Source organism: Mobula hypostoma, chromosome 2 (assembly GCF_963921235.1).
Source record: "Mobula hypostoma chromosome 2, sMobHyp1.1, whole genome shotgun sequence".
Classification (NCBI taxonomy): Eukaryota; Metazoa; Chordata; class Chondrichthyes; order Myliobatiformes; family Myliobatidae; genus Mobula; species Mobula hypostoma.
This window is the reverse complement of record NC_086098.1, coordinates 148900172-148923101: the sequence shown is the minus strand read 5'-3', so window position 1 is coordinate 148923101 and position 22930 is coordinate 148900172. Positions and strand designations below refer to the sequence as shown.

Here is a 22930-nt window from a genome sequence, read left to right as displayed (position 1 = left end):
GTCTGTATGTCTTTGGAATTCGGTAGGAAACCCGTGCAGGCATCAGTAGAATTGAGGAACTCCTTACGGGCAGCGGTGGGGTTGAACCCGGATTGCTGGGGCTGCAAAGCGCTCGTGCCAGCTGAGCTTCAGTGAAACTGTGCCTGCGCCTGATCTGCAGAAGGAAGGCAAGTTACCCAGGAGTTCCGGAAATGGCTGCTCAGCATGAGCAAATGCAAAATACTAATGATCCATGTTTGGCGAGCACCCTTAATCCCTAAAGCCGGCACTCACCCAATATCTGTGCAGTGAGCTGAAGATTAATCCCACAATGCGCCGCCAAAGCATAAACACAAGGGATTCTGCAGATGCTGAAAATCCGGAGCAGCACACACAAAATGCTGGAGGAATTCAGCAGGTCAGGCAATATCTATGGAGAGCAACACATTTTCAGGATGAGGCCTTTCATCAGGAAGGGGGAGAGGCCAGAATAATATGGTGGGGAGGAATACCAGCTGGCAGGTGATAGGTGAGACCGAATGAGGGGGAAGGTGGGTAAGTGTGGGGGGGGGCGTGAAGAAGCTGGCAAGTGATAGGTGGAAGAAATCATATTCCTTCTTCAGCCCTTTCCACTGATCTCTTCCCAGCTTCTTACATCATCCCCTTTTCCCTATCAACCTCACCTTCCTCCTGGGCAGCTCTCACCTATCACCTGCCAATTCGTATACCTTCCATTCCCCTATCTTCTTATTCTAGCCCCTGCCCCTTCCTATCCAATCTTGATGAAGAGTCTCAACCTAAAACATCAACTGTTTACTCCTCTCCATAGATGCTGCCTGACTTACTGAGTTCCTACTGCATTTTATGTGTGTGCTGCCTCCAAAGCATCTATTTTCACATTGAAATCGTGTAAGCCTCCCACTGTTCAATTCAGAGCTTGCGGGCAACATGTAAGTAGGAGATTTAGCAGCGGAAACAAAGATAGTTGATAAGAAAAGCAGACAGATGTTGAACAGAATGGCAGACAGATGTCAGAAGAAATACATATGAAGTACTGCATAATGAGAGGACAAACACAAAACGAATACATGCAGTCAAAAGAAGAGATCTGGAGTTCTCAGACGCAATCCTCTGCAATTGCCAATACTGTTATTTAAGCCAGAAGGGCCTCAATATAATAGAACATAGATCTTAGAACATTACAGCACAGTACAGGCCCTTCAGCCCACAATTTTTTAACCTGTTCTAAGATCAATCTAACCCTTCCTTCCTACATAGCCCTCCATTTTTCCATCATCCACGTGCCTATCTAAGAATTCGTTAAATGCCCCTCATGTATTTGCCTCCACCACCACCCCTGGTAGCGCGTTCCACACACCCACCACCCTCTGTGCAAAATACTTTCCCCTGACATTTTCTTATACTTCCTTCCAAACACCTCAAGATGGTGTCCCTTGTATTCCACCCTGGGAACATGTCTCTGGCTGTGCACGCTATCTATGGCTCTCATCATCTTGTACACCTCTTATCAAGTCACCTCTCATCCTCCTTTGCTCCAAAGGCAAAAGCCCCAGCTTGCTCAACCTATCCTCAGAAGGCATATTGTCAGGTCCAGGCACCATTCTGGTAAACCTGCCTTGTCCCCTCTCTAAAATAAGGCACACAATACAGAATAAAGGAGTGATAAGTTTGTATAAACATTTATTAGGTCTCTGTTAGAATACAATGTGTAGTTTCCCCTTTGCAATATGGAAATATCAATAGTATATTTATATGGATTTCCCGGGAATCCGGGATGGAAACTACTTTCATCAAGGAACTCAAAATATTGGAGAGGTGAGATGGGGCACTGGAATTATGCATGTCCAAGTGGTTCATTAGAAGCTCCACAAAAATCTCGTGAAAACAATGTGGTACAGATATATGGCACCTCTTCATTTTGCTAAAATTCTTTCAGAATTGCAGCTGCCAGTCAAGCCTCTCAAGGACTTTGTCAAAATAACTTACTTTCACTGGATTAAGCGAAGATGAAAAATTTACTTGAACTAATTTATTGAGTGAATAGGAAAGATTGATTCTACTGGAAGGCAACTGTTAATAACAAATCATTTGTAGAATGAGGGGTGCATAGGTAAATTTTCTTATATGGAAGATTCATGGAACATGGAATGTTCAGTCTTTGGAAGTTTTTGAGACAGAATCCATTATATATTTTCTGAAAAAAAACACAGATAAACAGTCAAAGCACAGCAACGTATATACCTATGGAGAATGGACTCAGAGTGAATAGTTTATGGATTGCTCTCGCAAAAGCCATTCAAATATGAAGATCTGTAAGATGTTAAAGCATATAAAACTCTTACCTCAGAATCAGAATTAGAATCAGAACCTGAATCAGGTTTAATAACAGTGGCATACGTTATGAAATTTGTTGTTTTGCAGCAGCAGTACATTGTAAACATAATAATAAAAAAACTACAAATTACAATAAGAAATATATAATGTATATAAAATCAAATTAATAAGTTGTTCAAAAAGAGAGCAAAACAAACTAAAAAAATAGTAGCGTGGCATTGTTCATGGTATATGGATGATAGAAAATTGAAGGGTTATTTAGGAGGGAAGGGTTTCATTGACCTTACAATAGGTTAAAAGTTTGGCACTTGATCGTAGGCCAATGGGTCTGTACTGTACTGTACTGTTCTATGCTCTATGTTCTTTACACTATCTTGCTGTCTCCAAAGACCATAAGATATAGGATTAGAAATAGGCCATTTGCTCCATCATGTCACCATGGCTGATGCATTTCCCTCTCAGTCCCAGTCTCCAGCCTTCTCCCCATAGCCTTTCATACCCTGACTAATAAAGAATTTATCAACCTCTGCCTTGAATATATCCCATGACATGGCCTCGACAGCCACCTGTAGCAACAAATTCCACAGATTCACCACCCTCTGGGTTAAGAAATACCCCCTCATCTCTGTTCTAAATGGATGCCCCTCTATTCTGAGGCTGTGCCTTTTGGTCCTAGACACCCCCACCATAGGAAGCATTCCCTCTGCATCCACTCCATCGCAGCCTTCCAACATTTTGATAGGCTTCAATGAGATCCCCCCTCATTCTTCTGAATTCCAGTGAGTAGAGGCCCAAAGCCATCAAGCGTTCCTTGTTCAACAAATATTACATCCCCGGAACCATTCTCGTAAACCCCCTCTGAACCCTCACAAACCTTTTTTAGATAAGGGGCCCAAAACTACTCACAGTGTTCAAAGTGAGACCTCACCATTGCCTTATAAAGTCTTAACATTACAGCCTTGTTTTTATGGAACTGTGCTGTCTGTAAATTTAGTTTTCTTTCATTGCTCTTCATTGGGAAGGTAGCTAATCCAACTGTGTGGACCTGTTCTGTGCTGTAATGTTTTATGTTTTATGTTCTATCATTATAGTCAGTGTATTATAATACTTTGTAGCAGCAATATCATGTATTTTTATAATGCCTTCGAATTAACAAAATGTCTCAGTACTACAGAAGAATATAACGCACAACATATCACTACATATATGGGGAGGTTTGAAGTTCGAAGATCTAACCTCATGCATTGAGTACATTATAAAGAGCGACTTGAAAAAGAGAATAGAGTTGAGGAAGCTGAAATACGCAGGGAGGGATTTTCAAAACTACGGGCTTTGGCATCTGAAGGGCTAAACAAAGTCCAGAAGACGGTGGATTTGAGAATCATTAAGAGATGATTATAGGAAGAATACAGTCGTCCCTTGGTATCCATGGGGGATTGGTTCCAGGACCCTCCGCGGATACCAAAATCAGTGGATGCTCAAGTCCCTTATATAAAATGGCGTAGTATTTGCATATACCCTACGCACATCCTCACATATACTTTAAATCATCTCTAGATTACTTATAATACCAAATACAATGTAAATGTTATGTAAATAGTTGTTATACTGTATTGTTTAGCGAATAATGACAAGAAAAAGAAGTCTGTACATGTTCAGTACAGACGCAACCATCGTAGCTCTTCCGGGAACGCTGATGATGCCTCGACATCAGCCGATGTCGATTCTCCCGTGATCTTTAAGTTCTTGAGGCTGTAGCACTTTACATAGTTAGCCAGCCATCCCTTACTAGCCTTAAGCTCCTTCCGCTCACTCACAACACAAGTAGCAAACTACGAGACAGAAGGCGAACAATGCTCAAACAACGAGTGCTGGAGAGAGACTGAGGATCTGTGAAATGGTGGGAGGCTATCGCAGGGTATGCCTACACATCACTTGATTCGCGTGGATTCAGCGTAGTGCTCAGCGCGCGGCAAATTCAAATTTTGCTTTTTGGAACTTGCTGGAATATTTTTTTCAAGTATTTTCGATCCACAGTTGGTTGAATCCGCAGATGCGAAACCCGCAGATACACAGGGCCGACTGCACTAATATTGCAAAATATCATGGGGCTGGAGAAGATTACAGAGAACATGAAGGAGCTGGACAGAAATGAATTTGACAAGGAGGATGAGAATTTGTAGATTGTTGTAAAGATAACAAGTAGGGAACCTTGGATGTCAAGAGATATTCAGGCCCTGGTTAAGAGAAAAAAGGAAGAGCATAGCAGATATAGGCAAATAGGAACAAATGAGGTGCTTATGAAGTACAAGAAATGCAAGATAACTCTTAAGAAAGAAACCAGGAAGGCTAAAAGAAGGAACACACATCAAAGTTGCTTGAATTTCCAGCATCTGCAGAATTCCTGTTGTTTGTGAGGCTAAAAGAAGGTTTGAAATTGTTGTAGCAGAAAAGGTGAAGGAGAATCCTAAGGGATTCTACAAATATGTTAAGAGCAAAAGGATTGCAAGGGACAAAATTGGTCTTCTGGGAGACCAGAACGGTAATCCATGTATGGAGCCAAAAACAGATGCAGAAGATCTTAAATGAATTCGCTGCATCTGTATTTACTCAGGAGATGGATACAGAGTCTATAGAAGTGAGGCAAAGTGGCATCAAATTCATAGACCCTCTACAGATTACAGAGGAGGAGGTGTTTTCTACCTTGATAAATCCCCAGGGCCTGACAAGTTGTTCCTTCGGACTCTATGGGAGGCAAGTGCAGAAATTGCTGGGGCCCTAGCAGAGATATTTAAAACATCCTTTGCAACAGGAGAGGTACCAGAGGATTGCAGGATAGCTAATGTTGTTCGCTGTTTAAAAAAGGCTCTTCTTCCACGATCTAATTGTAAATTTTTAGTGTATTTTTTTTTCTTGCTGACGGTTTGATTTTCTTTTAGAAGCTTTTTGTATGACGCAGGGCTCCGGGGTTGAACACCTAATGGTTTTTTTTTCCTCACTTTTTCTTGCTTAATAGGGGTTTTTTTCTTCTTTTTGTCACCAAAATTTTTTCAATCTTTGAAACAATGTTTTTTTTTCTTGAGACATTGTAAGTGTTGCCTACTTCAATGTACTCTTGTTAATTTTGGACAATAATAATAATAAAAAGATATGAAAAGAAAGAAAGAAAGAAAAAAGGCTCTAAACAGAAACCAGGAAATTATAGACCAATGAGTCTGAGATCAGTTGTGGGAAAGTTATCGGAAGGTATTCTAAGGGACTGAATATATAAATATTTAAATTGACATGGACTAATTAAGGATAATCAGCATGGCATTGTGAGTGGTAGGTCATGTCTAACCAATTTTATAGAGTTTTTTGAGGATGTTACTAGGGAAGTTGATGAAGGCAAGGCAGTGAATGTTGTCTACGTGGACTCTAGTAAGGTATTTGACAAAGTCTCACATGAGAGTCTGGTCAAGAATGTTCAGTTGCTTGGCATTCGCGATAAGGTAGTATATTGGATTAGATGTTGGCTTTGTGGGAGAAGCTAGAGAGTGGTAGTAGAGGGTTGCCTCTCTGGGGGCCTGTGTTGACTAGTAGTATGCTGCAGGGATTAGTGTTGGGTCTTTTGTTGTTAGTCATCCATATCAATGATCTGGATGAGCAAATATGAGAATGACACCAAAACTGGGAGTGTAGTGGACAGTGAGGAAGGCTTGCAGATAGAGCTGCATCAGCTGGAAAAATGGGCTGAAAAGGGGAAATGGAATGTAATGCAGACAAATGTGAGGTTTAGCACTTCAGTAGGACCAAGCAGGGTAGGTCCTACACAGTGAACGGCAGGGCACTGAGATGTGTGGTAGAACAAAGTACTCTGGGAACATAGGTCCATAAATTGTTAAAAGTGGTATCACATGTAGATAGGGTTGTAAAGAAAGCTTTTGGCACATTGGCCTTCATAAATCAATATGTTGTGTGCAGAAGATGGGATCTTATGCTGAAGCTGTGTAAGACATTGATGAGGCCTAATTTGGAGTATTGTCTGCAGTTTTGGTGACCTACCTACAGGAAAGATGTAAACAAAGTTGAAAGAGTACAGAGAAAATTTTCAAGGATGTTGCTGGGTCTGGAGGACCTGAGTTATAAGGAAAGATTGAATAGGTTAGGACTGTATTCGTTAAAACACCAAAGTCTGAGAGGAGATTTGATAGAGGTATACAAAATTATGAGGGGTATTATAGATAGGGTCAATGCAAACATGTTTTTTTCCACTGAGGTTGGGTGGGACTGTAATTAAAGGTCGTGGGTTAAGGGTGAAGGGTGAAATGTTTAAGGGGAACATGAGGGGACACTTCTTCACTGAAAGGCTTATGAGAGTGTGGAATAAGCTGCCAGCACAAGTGGTGCATGCAAGCTCAATTTCAATGTTTAAGAGAAGTTTGGATAGGTACATGGGTGGTAGGGGTATGGGGAGCTATGATCATAGTGTAGGTCGATGGTAGCAGGCAGTTTAGATGGCTTTGGCATGGACTAGATGGTCGGAAGGGCCTATTTCTGTGCTCTACTTCTCTATGACTCTATTTTGTTGATTCACCAAAGGTCCAGGGGTAATATCATAAATTATGACACAACACACTAAGTTTTAGTTTTGAGGCCAAAACAAGAGCTGGCTACGAAAGGAGTAGGGTTGGACATGGGGCTATCAACGCCAGTCTCGTAAAAAAAAATAACTGTGCTACAGAAATGCCGACAGAAGTTCTAAAGACCTCATCCCTGGGAGAAGAAGGATCTTCACCTCGAAGACATATGTTGGGCTACACCCGAGCACAGGATAGAGGATTCTGGTGAGCTTCTGTCAATGGCCTATGCCACATTAGGGGTGATAGGCTTGAGAAAAAGAAGCTGAACATAAGAGAGCCATAATGGTTGAAAAAATAGCAATTTGCCTCATGACCTTCAGTATATGATAAGTTTACAGGTCTGGGGCTGATAATATGTGTTTTTATATGTAAAGTTCTCACTGTGTGTGGAGTCATTTTCCAATCCGCAAGCCACTCTAGAGTTGAATGCTCAGCAGAGATTGTAAATTAAATGCTTAAAAAAATCAAGACATGGAAAAGTTCTGTAATCAGGTATAAAGTGCAAGTGTCTGCAATTTTTCATAGCTCAAAGGGAATAAAGCATCATCGCTGGAACTATTGTTAGAAATGGGCTGAAGTTTGCAGTAGTGTCTTAGCAAACGTTGTGTCACAATATGAAGGTTCAAATGCTTATTTATGGGCACTGCACATTCTAGTAGGTGCTATGTGTCCATATGCACCAACATGTACAAGGAAACACTTATAATGACTAAGTTGTTTTTCCTGTTCAGATAAGTTTGACGACTCTTCATTTTAAGCATGGTTAGAATATACATTTTTCACTTCTCATTGTTAAAGGGCAAATTTTCATTCCATCATAGTTGCTGTCATGTTAAATTTCAGATACACAATAGCTCCCTCATTTATGTTAACCATATACGACCCGGAGTTTAATTTTCTTCTGGGCATTCACAGTAGAACAAAAAAATATGATCGAATCAATGAAAAATGATACACAAACAGATGGAAAAAAGAAACAGAAAAGAACAAGTTTAAGAAGAATGAACTAGTCCATGAATGTTGCCGCACACTTTGCAGTCTGGTGCTGCTGATTCTCGTGTTGCCATAAAATGGCCAGCAACATCAAGAAGGATCCCACCCACCCTGCTGTGGATTGTTTGTCCCAATTTCATCAGGGAGGAGGCCACGTCAGGACCACCAGACTTAAAAATAGTTACTTTCCCCAAGCAGTAAGGCTTCTCAACAGCTCTACTTACTAACTTACCCCTGCACAACCACTAACCCACCCTCCACACCCCCAGCCACCACTACTTTATCATTTCCTGTCAGTCACCTTATGTACAGACATTCCTGTGCCTAGCATCACTTTATGGACAGACAATCAATCTATGTATATGTTATTTTATGTATTTTTATTTATTGTTTTTATATATCTTACTGTGCCCTCTGTGCCTCATCAGATCCAGAGTAAAAATTATTTTATTTTCCTTTACAATGCTGTTCTGAAAATGACATGAAAGAATCTTGTTATATGACATGTCCACAGTATATCATGGAGCAATACAGGGTGGATGCAGGCCTTTTGACGCAATGAGTCCATGCTGACTACAGTGCCCACCCAGGTAGTCTCAGTTTCCCATGTTCTACCCATTTCAACCCTGATCTTCCATGTACCTACTCAAGGGCTAATTGAAATGATACTCTTATAGTCCCCTTAACCGCTTCCTTCAGACACTCATTCCATATTCTCACAGCCTTCTACATACAGGTTCCTTTTAAATCGTTCCCTTCTCATCCTAAACCAATGACCATAGTGTTCCCATACCCCGAAGAAACAACTTTTACTATCCACTTTATTCATGCTTCTCGTAGCTTGAAACATTTCCATATGATTTTCCTTCATTCTCCTATGCTCCTAGAAATAAAGACCTAGCCCGGCCAATCTCTCCCTATAACTCAGGTCCTCTAGTTCTGGCAACATCTCTTCTGCACTCTTTCTACTTTAACTTCATCTTTCCCTGCAGCAATGTGACCAGAACAACCTGTACAGTAGTCTACGTGCAGCCTCACCAATGACTCAGTAGCGTAGTCAATAGTGCAGCGCAATTGCAGATTTTGGGGTTCAATTCCAGTGCTATCTGTAACGGGTTTGTACGTTCTTCCCGCGACTGTGTGGGTTTCCTCCAGGTGCTCTGGCTTCCTCCCACGGTCCAAAGATATAGCGCTTAGTAGGCTAATTGGTCATTGTAAATTGTCCTGTCATCAGACTGGTTTTACAGGGGTGGTGTGGTTCATTGGGGTGCAGCTCTTTATGCCAGAAGGGCCTGTTCCGTGCTGGATCATTAAATAAATAAATAAATAAATAAATAAAACATAAGTCATTGCAGTGCAATGTTCCATCTCCTTTAATGATGAAGGCCAGCCTGCTAAATGCCTTTTCCCTAAATGTGTACATCTACATTTGGAGAGAAAGCATGGAACCTTTACATAATGATCAAGACTACATCGGTCCCATTCTGGGGATAGCATTGCATTAATGGTGACCATCTTTAAAGTTGCACGGAGTATTCTGGGACTTTTACTCACATGGAGAATAGAACAATGTAGCATAGAAACAGGCCCTTTGCCCACAATGCTGTGCCCAAAATCTATGAAGTTTGGTTGTGAGAAAGACTGCACCAACGAAGTAGAAAATGATCCTATTGTATTTTGACTGCACAAGGAAATATATAGCTATTTCATCTTAATAATGGAGGTAATTTGACTCCATCAGTTTTCATGTATGGAAATTGCACTGCAGTGGACACGAAGGTTCTTCAGTGGGTAGTCAAAACTGTCCAATGCATCACCAACACTAGCCTACCTGCCTTCGAGAATGTATATACAGAAAGGTGCCAGAAAACAGCCAGTAACAACATGAAGGATTGCACCCACCCTGCTCATGGACTGTTTGTCCCACTCCCACCAGGGAGGAGGCTGCTAGCACCCAAGCCAAGATGACCAGACTCAAACACAGCTATTTTCCCCAAGCAGTAAGGCTGACCAACACCTCCACTGACTAACCCACCCCACTATACCCCAACCACCAGTACTTTATCATTTCCTGTCAGAGTCACCTTATGTACAAACTCTCCAGTATGAATCTATGCATATAAGCTATTCTATGTATTTATATTTATTGTGTGTTTATTATTATTTTCTTTATCTGATTCTCCTTTACATATGTGCATGAGAAATGATATTAAACAATTTTGGATCTTCAATCTTGAATCTTGTGGTGTCAAACATTTGGAAATGACTAATTGCTCAGCTCCATAGTAGGTTACATAATAATTATCAATTACCTAAACCAAAATACTTGCCTAGATAAAAATAGAGATACTACCTCAACAATTAATTGAAAAAAGCTGTTGTTGATATTGGTCAACTGTAAAATAACCATCTTTAGAGAACTTTAATACCAGAAATGGAATCTCATCATTGTTGTTATTGTGGTTCTTTAACACAGATTTTTAATATGTCTACATTGGAAATTAATTTACCTATTTGTTTAATATTTATTGTTTGTTATACAGTACTGTTCCCATTTAGCATCTTTGTAAACTTGTTTAATAAAGGGCCCAACATATTGATGCAATTACAAAAGCAGTGGTTATATTTCATTAGGAGTTTGAGTAGAATTGGTATGTCACCAAAGACACTCACTGTACAAATGTACCCTGGAGAGCATTCTAACTGGTTGCATTGCTGTACGATATGGAGGGGCCACTACACAGGATCAGCGAAAGATGTAGTAAGTGGTAAATTCTTCCAGCTCCAACATGGGCACTTGCCTCCCCAGCACCGAGGACAACTTCAAAAGTCGATTCCTCAAGAATGCAGCATCCATTATTATGGACCCCATCTCCCAGGACATGCCCTCTTCTCACTGCCACCATCAAGGAGGAGGTGCGTGAGGCTGAAGACACACATTAAACATTTCAGGAAAAGAATGTTCCCTTCCACCATCAGATTTCTGAATGGACAATGAACCCATGAACACTACCTCAGTGTTTTCCCTCTCTTTCTGCACTATTTGTTTTTTATATATACAGTATGTACTTCTTATTGTAATTCAGTTTTATTTTTCTATATTATAATGTACTGCTGCCGCAAAACAACAACTTTCAGGACATATGCCGGCGATATTAAACCTGATTCTGATTCACCTCAGGGAGATTTCGTTGCAGGAAAAATATATGTGACTTCATTCTTTTGGAATTAAATAAAGTGCTAGCCAAGCGAGAACAGGGTGCTGCTAATACTTAATTGTAAAATGTAGAACAGCTCCGTTTCCAAAGTGGGGTTAACGAGATGGTCAAGAGTCATTGTGCCGTATTTTGTGTGGGAATAGCTGCCTGGCAGTTTTTAAGGTAATTTACTTAACAGGAAATGAGTTGGTCCCAGAAGAGAGAGCAAACGAGGAGAGTTAAAGTAGCCAGCGTGATAAATGACGCTTTCATTTAGGGATCTCTAGAGCTCGTTTAAGTCTAATTTTCCGTATTAGCCCCTGTTGAGCTATTAATATAGTACTCAGGGACCGTAGCTTCTGTCTGGGCAGAGACATTACAGCTAACATTAAAACACTCTCTTGATTTCAATGTGGAGATAATGGACGGTGCTTAAAATGTGTTTTTCTACTAATACGGATCGACAGAGAGATGTGAATATGATCTGCAGTGTCTGGCCAATGAACAATCAATACACAGATAATGGGAGCGTTGTGCGATTTTAATTGATTGAAGTCGAGGGAAAACAGGGTATGCAGTGCTGACAACAATAGTTTGTTAAAAACGTTTATATTTGAAATCTAGGTGGATGCTAGAATTCCCACACTGAATGGGAATTTTGCGAAATGATCTTATACTTGATCTAAAGGTCATGGGGCTGGGAGTGCTTCTAATACAGAATGTTGTATCATACGTAGATCTGTTGCACTTAAAATACGCACTGCGTTTTTGTTCAAAACTGAGAGGACCCTTCCCTTAAAAGTTTGTTTTAAATCCTCCTGAAGAATCCCTCATGAAGGAACCCAGCCTCTCTACTCACTGACTCTTTGTCCCACTCCTATCAGCGAGAAGGCTATGTAATTTCTACGCTAGGGCTCCCAGACTCAAAAAAGTTCGTTTCTAAAACAGTAAGGCTGAGCAACACCTCAACTCACTACTCCACCCCTCCACACCCTTAACCACCACTACTTTATCATTTCCTGTCAGAATCACGGTATGTACAGATACTCCTGTGCCTAGCGTCACTTTATGGAAATACAATCAATTTATGTATATAAGCTATCTTATGTATTTATATTTATTGTGCTTTTATTGTTGTGTTGTTTATTGTGTGTGTGTGTGTGCGCGCGCGCGCGCGCTGCAACGGATCCGGAGCAACAATTATTTCGTTCTCCTTTGTGTACTGGAAATGACATTAAACAATCTTGAATCTTAAATCTCATCTATGTTACTTCTAGCTACATCAGTAGCTTGCCCATTCCTGGAAATCCCCATGCTCCGTGCAATCCCAATATCTAGAACAATTCTAGATACCTACCCCCCGAAGCTGGGTAAACCGAGATGTCTTAATCAGGATTGCTATTGAATAAAAGCGACCGTCACTGTATATTGTGTCGCTTGCAGTTCAGGAATGTTTGGGTTAAATTCGCGCCTTCGCTGCACTAAACTTTCAGTCAAGATTCAAGATTCAAGATTGTTAGTTGTCAATCCCAATACACAAGAGTAAAGCAGAACGAAAAAAATAATTACTCCGGATCCGATACAGCACACAAGAAACACAGTAAGATTGAAAAATAATAATAAAAACACAATAAATGTAAATACATAAGAGAACATATGGCTGATTTTATGTCCATAAACTGACGCTAGGCACAGGAGTGACTGTGCTTAAGGTAACTGACAGGAAATGATAAAGTAGTCAGTTTAGAAATGTGTTGGTTAAATTCGCGCCTTAGCTGCGTTAAATGTTCTGTCATTCGTGGTTATTATTGTTATTACATTAACTCCATAACGATTGCATATACACTTGCAACATATTTACACATTGCATTACGGAATGATACTGAAGGAGTGAGTGCAGGCTGAACATTCTGAACACGTAAGGAACTTGGGGCCTCAAGCTGCGTTTTGGTCAAGGTCCATTGGTTTGAGATTCTTCCAGTCGTTTGAACGCTACCAAGTATGTTGTCGAATTAGGTTTCAAAGCACAATCTGTTCATAATTATTAACAAATGAAGCAAGTATTATTTTTCCATATTGATGATCTGTAAGAGAAATTAACGTGACAATGTGCCTTAGAGATATTCTAAAACTAAATTAGCAAAGTGGTATTACAAGACTAATAAATATGATTGAAAACATTCGTGGTTCATTTCAGTATGTTACTCATTAGGCGAGGGTATTTGTAAATTGACAATGTATTACCTGTATGTTTATTGTTTTAATAATTGTCCAAAGAATTATAATAAATAAAGAATCAGGGAGATTACTGCTATTATAGTTCTTTAGTCATAAGACGTAGGAGCAGAATCGGACCATTCGGTCCATCGAGTCTGCTCCGCCATTCTATCATGTCTGATTTATTATCAGTGCAATTATCTTGCCTTCTCCCTGTACCCTTTGGTGCCCTCACTAATCAAGAACCTGTCAACATCCGCATAAATGTACCTGATGTGAGGATATTTACCAGCCAATTTTATTTCTGCAGATTGTCAGGTTTTTAAGAATATTGTAATTCAGAGCTAAGTCACCCTTAAAACCCACAGCCTTTTATATCTGTGAGAAATGATTGAACATGTGCGATTCTTTTTCCTTTTAATACCAGTATAACCAACCGGGAGCACTCACGCTACCACACATATGTGTAAAAGGTAATATTAAAGAATTGGCTTTAGTAGGTAGTCTGTTAAAATGACTGCGGAGATCTTAAATTACAAGGACTGTGCACTGCACTTGGTTTGAATGTATATCGAAAACATTTGACAGATTTAAAAATGCCTGCCGATCCAGTACAGCCAGAATATTCATATTAACCAGCATGTCTGTTTTATGTTGATTTAAGCACATTGCAGCCAAACTTGTGTTGATCTGAAAAAGTTGTGATATAATTTATGGTCTTTAAGTTCTGGAGAGGACGTTTCCTAGTGTCCAGAACCAGAGGCCACAGCTCGGAATAAAGCGACGTTCCTTTAGAACAGAGGTGAGGAGGAATTTCTTTAACCAGAGGGTGGCGAATCTGTGGAATTCATTGCCAGCGACGGCGTGGAGGCCAAGTCATTGGGTATATTTAAAGCGGGGTTTGATAGGTTCTTGATTAGTCAGGACGTCTAAGGTTACCGGGAGAAGGCAGGAGATTGGGCTTGAGAGGGATAATAAATCAGCCACGATGGAATGGCAGAGCAGACTCGATGGGCCGATTGGCCTAATTTTGATCTTTTGTCTTATAGTCTAATGATCTTATAACATTGCATAAAATAAACATGTTTTGTATTTTCGAATCATTTTCGACCAATTGCCAAAAAGCATATGATTTACACGTAAAAACTTTAAAGAAACTTCATCACATTAAGTTTTCTTTCATTTTGCCTCACACACACAAAGAAAACAACCAAGTGGTGTTTAATTAGGCTGACTTCCTGTGCCGAGGTTCACTGACGAGATGTTTATCCTGCTTTTCATGTGTCCGCGGGAGAATGAACGAAAGTTAATTCATTATGGCGACCTTTGGCAAGTGAGTGGATGTAAGCCCGTACATCATTGTAATACTGTAATCGAATGGTAATGAGTGCAATTTAACAATAAATATCTATTAACTGAACAGTTCGTTTAAAGTATTTCTTTTTAATATGGATCAGTGATAGTAACAACTCACACCGAAAATGCAGTCGTAGGTAATTCGTTAACCTGCCTACCATTTTAAAATTGTCGACTACATGCTCCCTAGTTAAAAGCAGCCGTTGACAAATATCTGAACAGGAATTCACACGTTTCCTTATTTTCTGAAGTAATAGACTTAGATCACCTGGGGGGGGGGGGGGGATCTCATTGAAGCCTTTCGAATATTGAAGGGCCTAGAAGTGGACGTGGAGAAAATATTTCCTTTAGTGGGGACCAGACTCAAAATACAACGACGTCCCTTTGGACCAAAGTTGAGGAGGAAATTATTTGGCCAGACTGCAGTTAATCTGTGCAATTCATTGCCACAGACAGCTATGAAGGCCAATTCATTGAGTATATTTAAAGCGGAGGTTGATAGGTCTTGATCAATAATTTGAGCGTCAAAGGTTACGGGGAGAAGGCAGGAGAACGGGTTCGAGAGAGATAACAAGTCCGCCATGATAGAACGGCCCAATTCTGCTGCGATATCTTACAGTCTTATGGTCACTTTGACGCTATGCAAACGCAGGCAACAGCATTGATTTCAAAAGAGAAGCAAAAACAAATAGATTTAATTTGAACTAAGGGATTATTAATTTTGCCTCACAACCTACAATTCGACGTAATTTGGAAACAGACGTGGTGCTCCAGTCCAGCTGTGTTTCATCAAAACTCTTATTATCTGTTTGAAAGGGTGGAATTTACTAGCGAAAAAAATACTTTACCTGACGTGAAAATTGATCTGTCGACCAAGCATAGGAGAATGTATTCACAGGAGAATTCTTAGCATCGTTATTACCACCACCCCGCCCCTCCCCCCCGCACCGCAGGAGCAGTTGTTACCCCTTACGAGGGGGGAATAACTTCACTTGCCCTATTAATGAACTGTTCCCCCAACCCATGGATTCGTTTTCAAAGATCTTTCATCTCTTATTCTCGATATTTATTTCTTATTTATTTACTTAAATTATTTTTTTTCTTCTGTATTTGCACAGCTTGCTGTCTCATGCCCATTGGTTGTTTGTCTGTCTTGTTGGGCACAGTGTTTCGCTGATACTATCACGTTTCTTGGTTTTACTGTGAGTGCCCGCAAGAAAACGAATCACAGGGCTGGATATGGTGACATACATGTACTTTGATAATAAAGCTACTTTGAAGTGACGTTAGTTGAGGTATGAAGCATTGATGTAGCTAAACGTCAGAACAGTGTGGGTTCACTGTTCTAAATTCAGGCCTCAGTTTAAAGCATTTTAGAAGAGTCATGGAATCATAGATCACTACAGCACAGAAGTAGGTTCTTCGACCTATTAATTTGCCTTGTCTCACTGACCTGCACCCGGGCCATTGCCCTCCATACAGCTTCCATTCACGTACCTATCCAAATGTCGCTTAAATGTTTAAATCAAACCCGTATCTATCACTTCGCTGGCAGCTCGTTCCATGCTCTCACCTCACCCTGAGTAAAGACGTTCCCCTTAAACATTTCGTCTTTCACCCTTAACACATGATCTTTAGTTCTAGTCGCACCCAACCTCAAAGGAAAAAAAAGCCTGCTTGCATTTACCCTATCTGTACACTTCATTATTTTGTATACCTCTGTTAGATCTCCCCTCCCTCTTCCACGCGCTAGTCTGGAGAATAAAGTCCTAACCTATTTATCATCATCATGTGTCGTGTCAATCTATTCAACATTTGCCTATAACTCAGGTCCTCAAGTCGTGGCAAAATCCTTGTAAATTTTGCTGAATCATGATGGAAGTTAGATCAGTAATTAGAACTAACTTTTTTTTGAAATCTTTTGATTTAAACTATCTAATCCTATGGAATGGTCTCAATACCTAATCTGGTCGCTTATGGAGAAATGCACAGTAAGGTACTACTGAACCTTCCAACGTGAACAAGCTGAATTGCTATGACATCACAGTGACGTTTCCCCTGACGTTGTGGATTTAAGAATTCTTCAATGCAACCTCGCCAGGCATGTCCTTAAAAGGAAAGAGCGAGAAAGGGACGTCTGACAAGATTCAAGGTTTAAGATTGTGTGATGTCATTTCGAGTACACGAGTGTAAAGGAGAACGAAACAATTGTTATTCCAGATCTGATGCAACAAAAATAAACACAATAAGATAATGAAGACAATAATAATAAAACACAATAAATATAAATACATGTTAGCTTATATACATGGATTGTTTGTATGTTCATAAAGTGACAGGAGTATCTGTACATATGGTGACTGACAGGAAATGGTCAAGTACTGGTGGTGGGGGTGTGGTGAGGTGGGTTAGCGGGTGGAGGTGCTGATCAGCCCTACGGCTTGGGGAAACAGTAAATGTTTTTGAGTCTGGAGATCTTGACGTGAATGTTATGTAACCTCTTTCCTGATGGGAGTGGGGCAAAGAGTCCATGACCAGGGCAGATGGGATCCTTCATGATGTAACTGGCCCCTTTCCAGCACCTTTCTAGATATATGTCCTTGATGTCACCGAAACTAATCGTGATTACTTGAATCTAATGTTTGGTTGGGGGGCGGGGGATGGTTTATAACAGGGATTTCTTTAAATAAATCGTTAAGTGCAGTGGAAGCCTATAGCCACAGCTGGCACTATCTATTATGTTTTCATTGTCTATTCGTTAAATAAATTAAGCTAATTTTCGATGTAAACATATTTTGGACAAAAGGGCGCATTTCCTTAATTTGGAAAATCGAGGTTATACGCATCACATAGATTTGCGGGGCAGGAGAGACAAAATTAATTTGGTACATTTGCAAAATGAAATCACCAATTGAAACTATGGAAATCTTTTTACAATTTGGTGGCTAAAGTCAAATCGTCGTTTAATATTAATTACTCTTGCTTGACCAATGACTATTGTTGCTCAATAACCGTCTATCCCGAAAATTGGCAGGTGTACAGCCGTAAGGAGTCTACCTTCTTTTCATTTTTTTTTGTTATAAACGTTCTTCGTGAAGATATATACGAAATACAGAACAAAAACATAGGGTTCTTTGCATTCACGGCGTCATTCAGTCTATAGGTGTTATCGGTTATGTGTAGTTGCAGTGTTACCTGTCTAAGTGCCACTGGCACTCATTTGGTCTCCTTGGACCGTATAAACATCCACTCGCCGAGAGACTTCTACATGGGCTTCGCCTCATGCTGAGCCCTACACCAAACTTCAGTGCGTCCCTGAACACGTAATACTACAGCCTGCCAAATCATTTTGAGACGTTTAGCCACTTGTGAGATGGTGTTGGCTTTTCATTGCGCATCGGTAGCAGACATAACTTCTTAGGTGACTTAAAGCAATGTTCAGGTCGTCGGCATTTTCTCCTTTATCTGTTCTGAACTGGGTAATTTCCAAGATATGAAAACCGCGTGGAATATCAACATATATCAAGGTTACTATCAATGCAGCTAACAGTGATCGTACTTTTCAAACATTATACAATCCTCTTATGTTGCCAGTTCAAACAGTCATTTAGAGTCATAGAGTAATAGAATAGTACAGCACTGAAGCACAAATCTCGGCCCATCTAGTCCGTGTCAAACCACTTATACTGCTTTCTCCCATCGACCTGCACTGGGACCATAGCCTTCCATATCCCTACTATCCATGTACCTATCCAAATTTCTCTTAAATGGTGAAATTGAACCCGCATCCACCACTTGCACTGGCAGCTCATTCCACACTCTCACCGCCCTCTGAGTGAAGAAGACCCCCCCCCCACCATGTTCCCCTTAAACATTTCACCTTTCATCCTTAACCCATGACTTCTAGTTGTGGTCTCACGTAACCTCAGCGGAAAAAGCCTGCTTGCATTTACCCTACCTATACCCCTCATAATTCTGTATGTCTCTTTCATACTCCATTTGGGTTGCTGTTTCAGTTCTGTTTAATGTAATTAAACCAACAAAAAGGAACCGAGTGTAGATACGTTAATCAAAACGCAAACAGCTTTTTAAAATTTTTATACCATAAATTTATTGCACAAAACACAAATAATTTTATAAAATTCTAATTTATTAATAACCTGCCCAGGATATGAATTCGCTCTTACATTCTTGGCCGTCCACAGGCAGCCGCAGAACACTCTGACCAGAACACTTTTAACCCCTGAGACATAGGAGAAGGACAAGGCCGTTGGGCCCATCGAGTCTGATAGGCCGTTCCATCATGACTGATTTACTATCCCTCTCAACCCCGTTCCCCTGCCTTGTCCCGGTAAACTCTGATGCTCTTACTAAGTTTGAGCCTATTAGCCTAAGAATCACTAAATATACTCAATGACCTGGCCTCTGCAGCCATCAGTGCCAATGAATTTAAGGAGGAAGTTTAAACTACAGTGCTTGTTTTCAGTCACGCTGCTATTTAGAAGACATTTAGTGAGTTATTAGCATTTGTTTCACAACCGAGACACTTGTTTAAAATTTAAACGAAATGAGATTTTGTTTAAAATTTCTATAATTGCTTCACAGTGTTGTTCCCCATTCAAATTTAATTGGAAGCCACCAAGCCCTGCCATTAGAAGCTAGTGGTTTACCCTCAAAAGAAGTTCCCTTTATTTTAGTGCGTTCCATTGATGCTGCCTGACCTGCTGTGGTCCTCCAGCATTTTGTATGTGTTGCCTTTTTATACTTAAAGGTGAGGGCGCTATTTTCCCATATACACAGCTAAATAGATTTTCAGCCTTTGGATTTGTTACGAACACAGTTTCTACTGCCTTCGCAGTACCTACTCATCCATGCAGCGAGTTAAACAACTTCACAAAAATCACCCGAGACAGAGGCTTTCTTCGGGGTTTTTAATGAGATCTTTCTTGTGAAAAGATATTGCTGTTTCAAGGGCAAATAGTGAATGGAGATGAATGTCTTTCCACCATGCGCTTCAACTGGATCACAATTAACCCGCGCAGGAAATTATATGAAAACAGTGGTGTTCATCCAAAATGAGCTACACCTCTGGAGGCCAGAATACGGTTACTTTATCATTTACCATTGCTTTTCTGTGCAAAGACCAAGTTAAACAATAGATCTATCTGTTTGCTGAAGCACAGTGCTACAATGGAAACGATCTTGACATGATGTGTAATAGCATGTCTTCGGCCTGAGCTTCAACCCATGCTTGCGTTCCGTAGCGACTCATACCCCCACCTACAGTACTGCAGCACTGACTTGTGTCACTATGTCTTCTTTCTTTCAGTCCCACTCCCTCAGAAGAATATCACATCCTTGATGATGAACAAAGACAATCTGCTCGGTGGAATTGCTAACCACAACGAGGTGTTCTGCTCGGTGCCGGGGCGCTTGTCCCTTCTCAGTTCCACGTCCAAGTACAAGGTGACTGTGGGGGAAGTCCAAAGGCGCCTTTCCCCACCAGAATGCCTGAACGCGTCATTGTTGGGGGGAGTGCTGAGAAGGTAGGTCCTATACGTAGAAAACGAACCCTTCCAAACACAGTTCAAAGTTCATTGTAAATCTGTTGTCAAAGTACATATATATCACCGAATGCAATCTCGAGATCCATTTTCTTCTGGGTAATCAGAGTAAAAACAAATAACCACGATGGGATCAATGAAAAACCGAGCATAACAGGTCGGACAAACAACCAACGTCAATAATGTATGCAAATACAAAAGATGATAATAATAATAATAATAATAATAATAATAAATAATAAATAAATAAACAAATAAATAAATAAATATGCAATCATTATCGAGAACGTGAGATGAAAGGTCTTTGAAAGTGAATCCATAGTTCAGTGATGTTGAGTGAAGTTTAGTGAAGTTATCCCCTCTGGTTCAAGAGCCTGATGGAAACTATTTGAACAATATAGTACGACCATAGTTATATTGTAAAGTGCATTGTATGTCATTGACTGTACTCCTAACAGTTGTCCCATCCATCCATTCATCTACATTTACAGCCATTAGCGAATCTCACAGATTGCTTCTCCACAGTGCAATATTTCAATTAATATTTCTCTATCCATCCTTCTGTGAGTTTGTCTCGCGGGAATTCAAAGCATATTAATAACCATTAAACCGCAAACATGGAAGCCAGTGGGTAGGCAAGAATGGATGACGATCGCATTCTTGCTTGTCTATTGGCTCATAGTTTTATCATAACTCGTCCGCATAGATTGCGTTCTCAGCCGCTGCGCTGAGTAATACTTGGAACTACATCTATCGCTGGGGCCCGCCACTTAATGTTTATATCTCAGGCCGTCTCCCCACGCCCAGTTTTTAATGTCATGCTGTAATAACTGCCGCGGCGCCATATTAAGAAGGATGGAGATGGCCAAAGTTCAAAGTAAATTTATTACCGAAGTACATAAATATTACCATGTACTGCCCTGAGATTAATTTACTTGCGGGCAATCTCAGTAAATACAGTGAATATAAAGAAACACTATAGACTAAATGAAAAATCGCACACGACAAGACGGTCAAACAAGCAATGTGCGAAAGACAAGAAACTTTGAGAATCCAAAAGAAAAAAAACAAAACAAAATAATAATAGTCATATTCATAGTCATACTTTATTAATCCTGGGGGAAATTGGTTTTCGTTACAGTTGCTCCATAAATAATAAATAGTAATAGAACCATAAATAGTTAAATAGTAATATGTAAATTATGTCGGTAAAATATGAAATAAGTCCAGGACCAGCCTATTGGCTCAGGGTATCTGACCCTCCAAAGGAGGAGTTGTAAAGTTTGATGGCCACAGGCAGGAATGACTTCCTATGACGCTCTGTGCTGCATCTCGGTGGAATGAGTCTCTGGCTGAATGTACTCCTGTGCCCACCCAGTACATTATGTAGTTGATGGGAGACATTGACCAAGATGGCATGCAACTTGGACAGCATCCTCTTTTCAGACACCACCGTGAGAGAGTCCAGTTCCATCCCCACATCACTGGCCTTACGAATGAGTTTGTTGATTCTGTTGCTGCCTGCCACCCTCAGCCTGCTGCCCCAGCACAGAACAACAAACATGATAGCACTGGCCACCACAGACTCGTAGAACATCCTCAGCATCGTCCAGCAGATGTTAAAGGACCTCAGTCTCCTCAGGAAATAGAGACGGCTCTGACCCTTCTTGTAGACAGCCTCAGTGTTCTTTGACCAGTCCAGTTTATTGTCATTTCGTAACCCCAGGTATTTGTAATCCTCCACCATGTCCACACTGACCCCTTGGATGGAAACAGGGGTCACCGGTACCTTAGCTCTCCTCAGGTCTACCACCAGCTCCTTAGTCTTTTTCACATTAAGCTGTAGATAATTCTGCTCACACCGTGACAAAGTTTCCTACCGTAGCCCTGTACTCAGCTTCATATCCCTTGCTGATGCATCCAACTATGGCAGAGTCATCCGAAAACTTCTGAAGATGACAAGACTCTGTGCAGTAGTTGAAGTCCGAGGTGTAAATGGTGAAGAGAAAGGGATACAAGACAGTCCCCTGTGGAGCCCCAGTGCTGCTGATCACTCTGTCAGACACACAGTGTTGCAAGCACACGTACTGTGGTCTGCCAGTCAGGTAATCAAGAATCCGTGATAGCAGGGAAGCATCCACCTGCATCGCTGTCAGCTTCTCCCCCAACAGAGCAGGGCGGATGGTGTTGAACGCACTGGAGTCAATGCCACATCAATAATCGGTAAATAAGCAATATAGCGAATATTAGACGAAGAGCCCTTGAAAGTGAGCCCATAGGTTGTGGGAACAGTTCAGTGATTGGCCGAGTGAAGATATCCCCTTTGGTTCAAGAGCCTGATAGTTGAGGGGTATTAACTATTAACCTGAACCTGGTGGTGTGGGTCCTGAGGCTCCTGCGTCTTCTTCCTGATGGCAGCAGCGAGAAGAGAGTATGGCCTGACTGGTGGGGGTCCTTGATGATCGATGCTGCTTTCCTGCCACAGCGCTCGGTGTAGATGTGCTCCATGGTGGTATCCGTGGTGGACGGGATAATGGGCTTTCACTCCCAACTATATACCTGCGCCTCGTACAAATTCTTTCCCAAGTTCAACAAGAATTAATCTTTTTCAGAGTTATAAATATGGGGGCAAAATGCCATGCGCGGT

General features: G+C 40.8%; 1 protein-coding gene across 7 annotated transcripts in view; it reads left to right on the top strand.

Annotated features, from left to right (window-relative positions):
- tfap2b (transcription factor AP-2 beta) overlaps positions 1–22930 on the top strand; it is a 69428-nt gene that overhangs the window by 34886 nt on the left and 11612 nt on the right. For 2 of the 7 annotated variants that reach the window (XM_063073216.1, XM_063073231.1), the window contains exons 4-5: positions 17394–17422; positions 20066–20265. In XM_063073216.1, coding sequence (XP_062929286.1) covers positions 17394–17422; positions 20066–20265 — 229 coding nt within the window. Of the gene's footprint in view, positions 1–1588; positions 1606–2545; positions 2555–4568; positions 4575–6861; positions 6873–11270; positions 11292–17393; positions 17423–20048; positions 20266–22930 lie in introns of all 7 variants that reach the window. The other 5 variants (XM_063073203.1, XM_063073209.1, XM_063073239.1 and 2 more) reach the window with 4 other exon arrangements.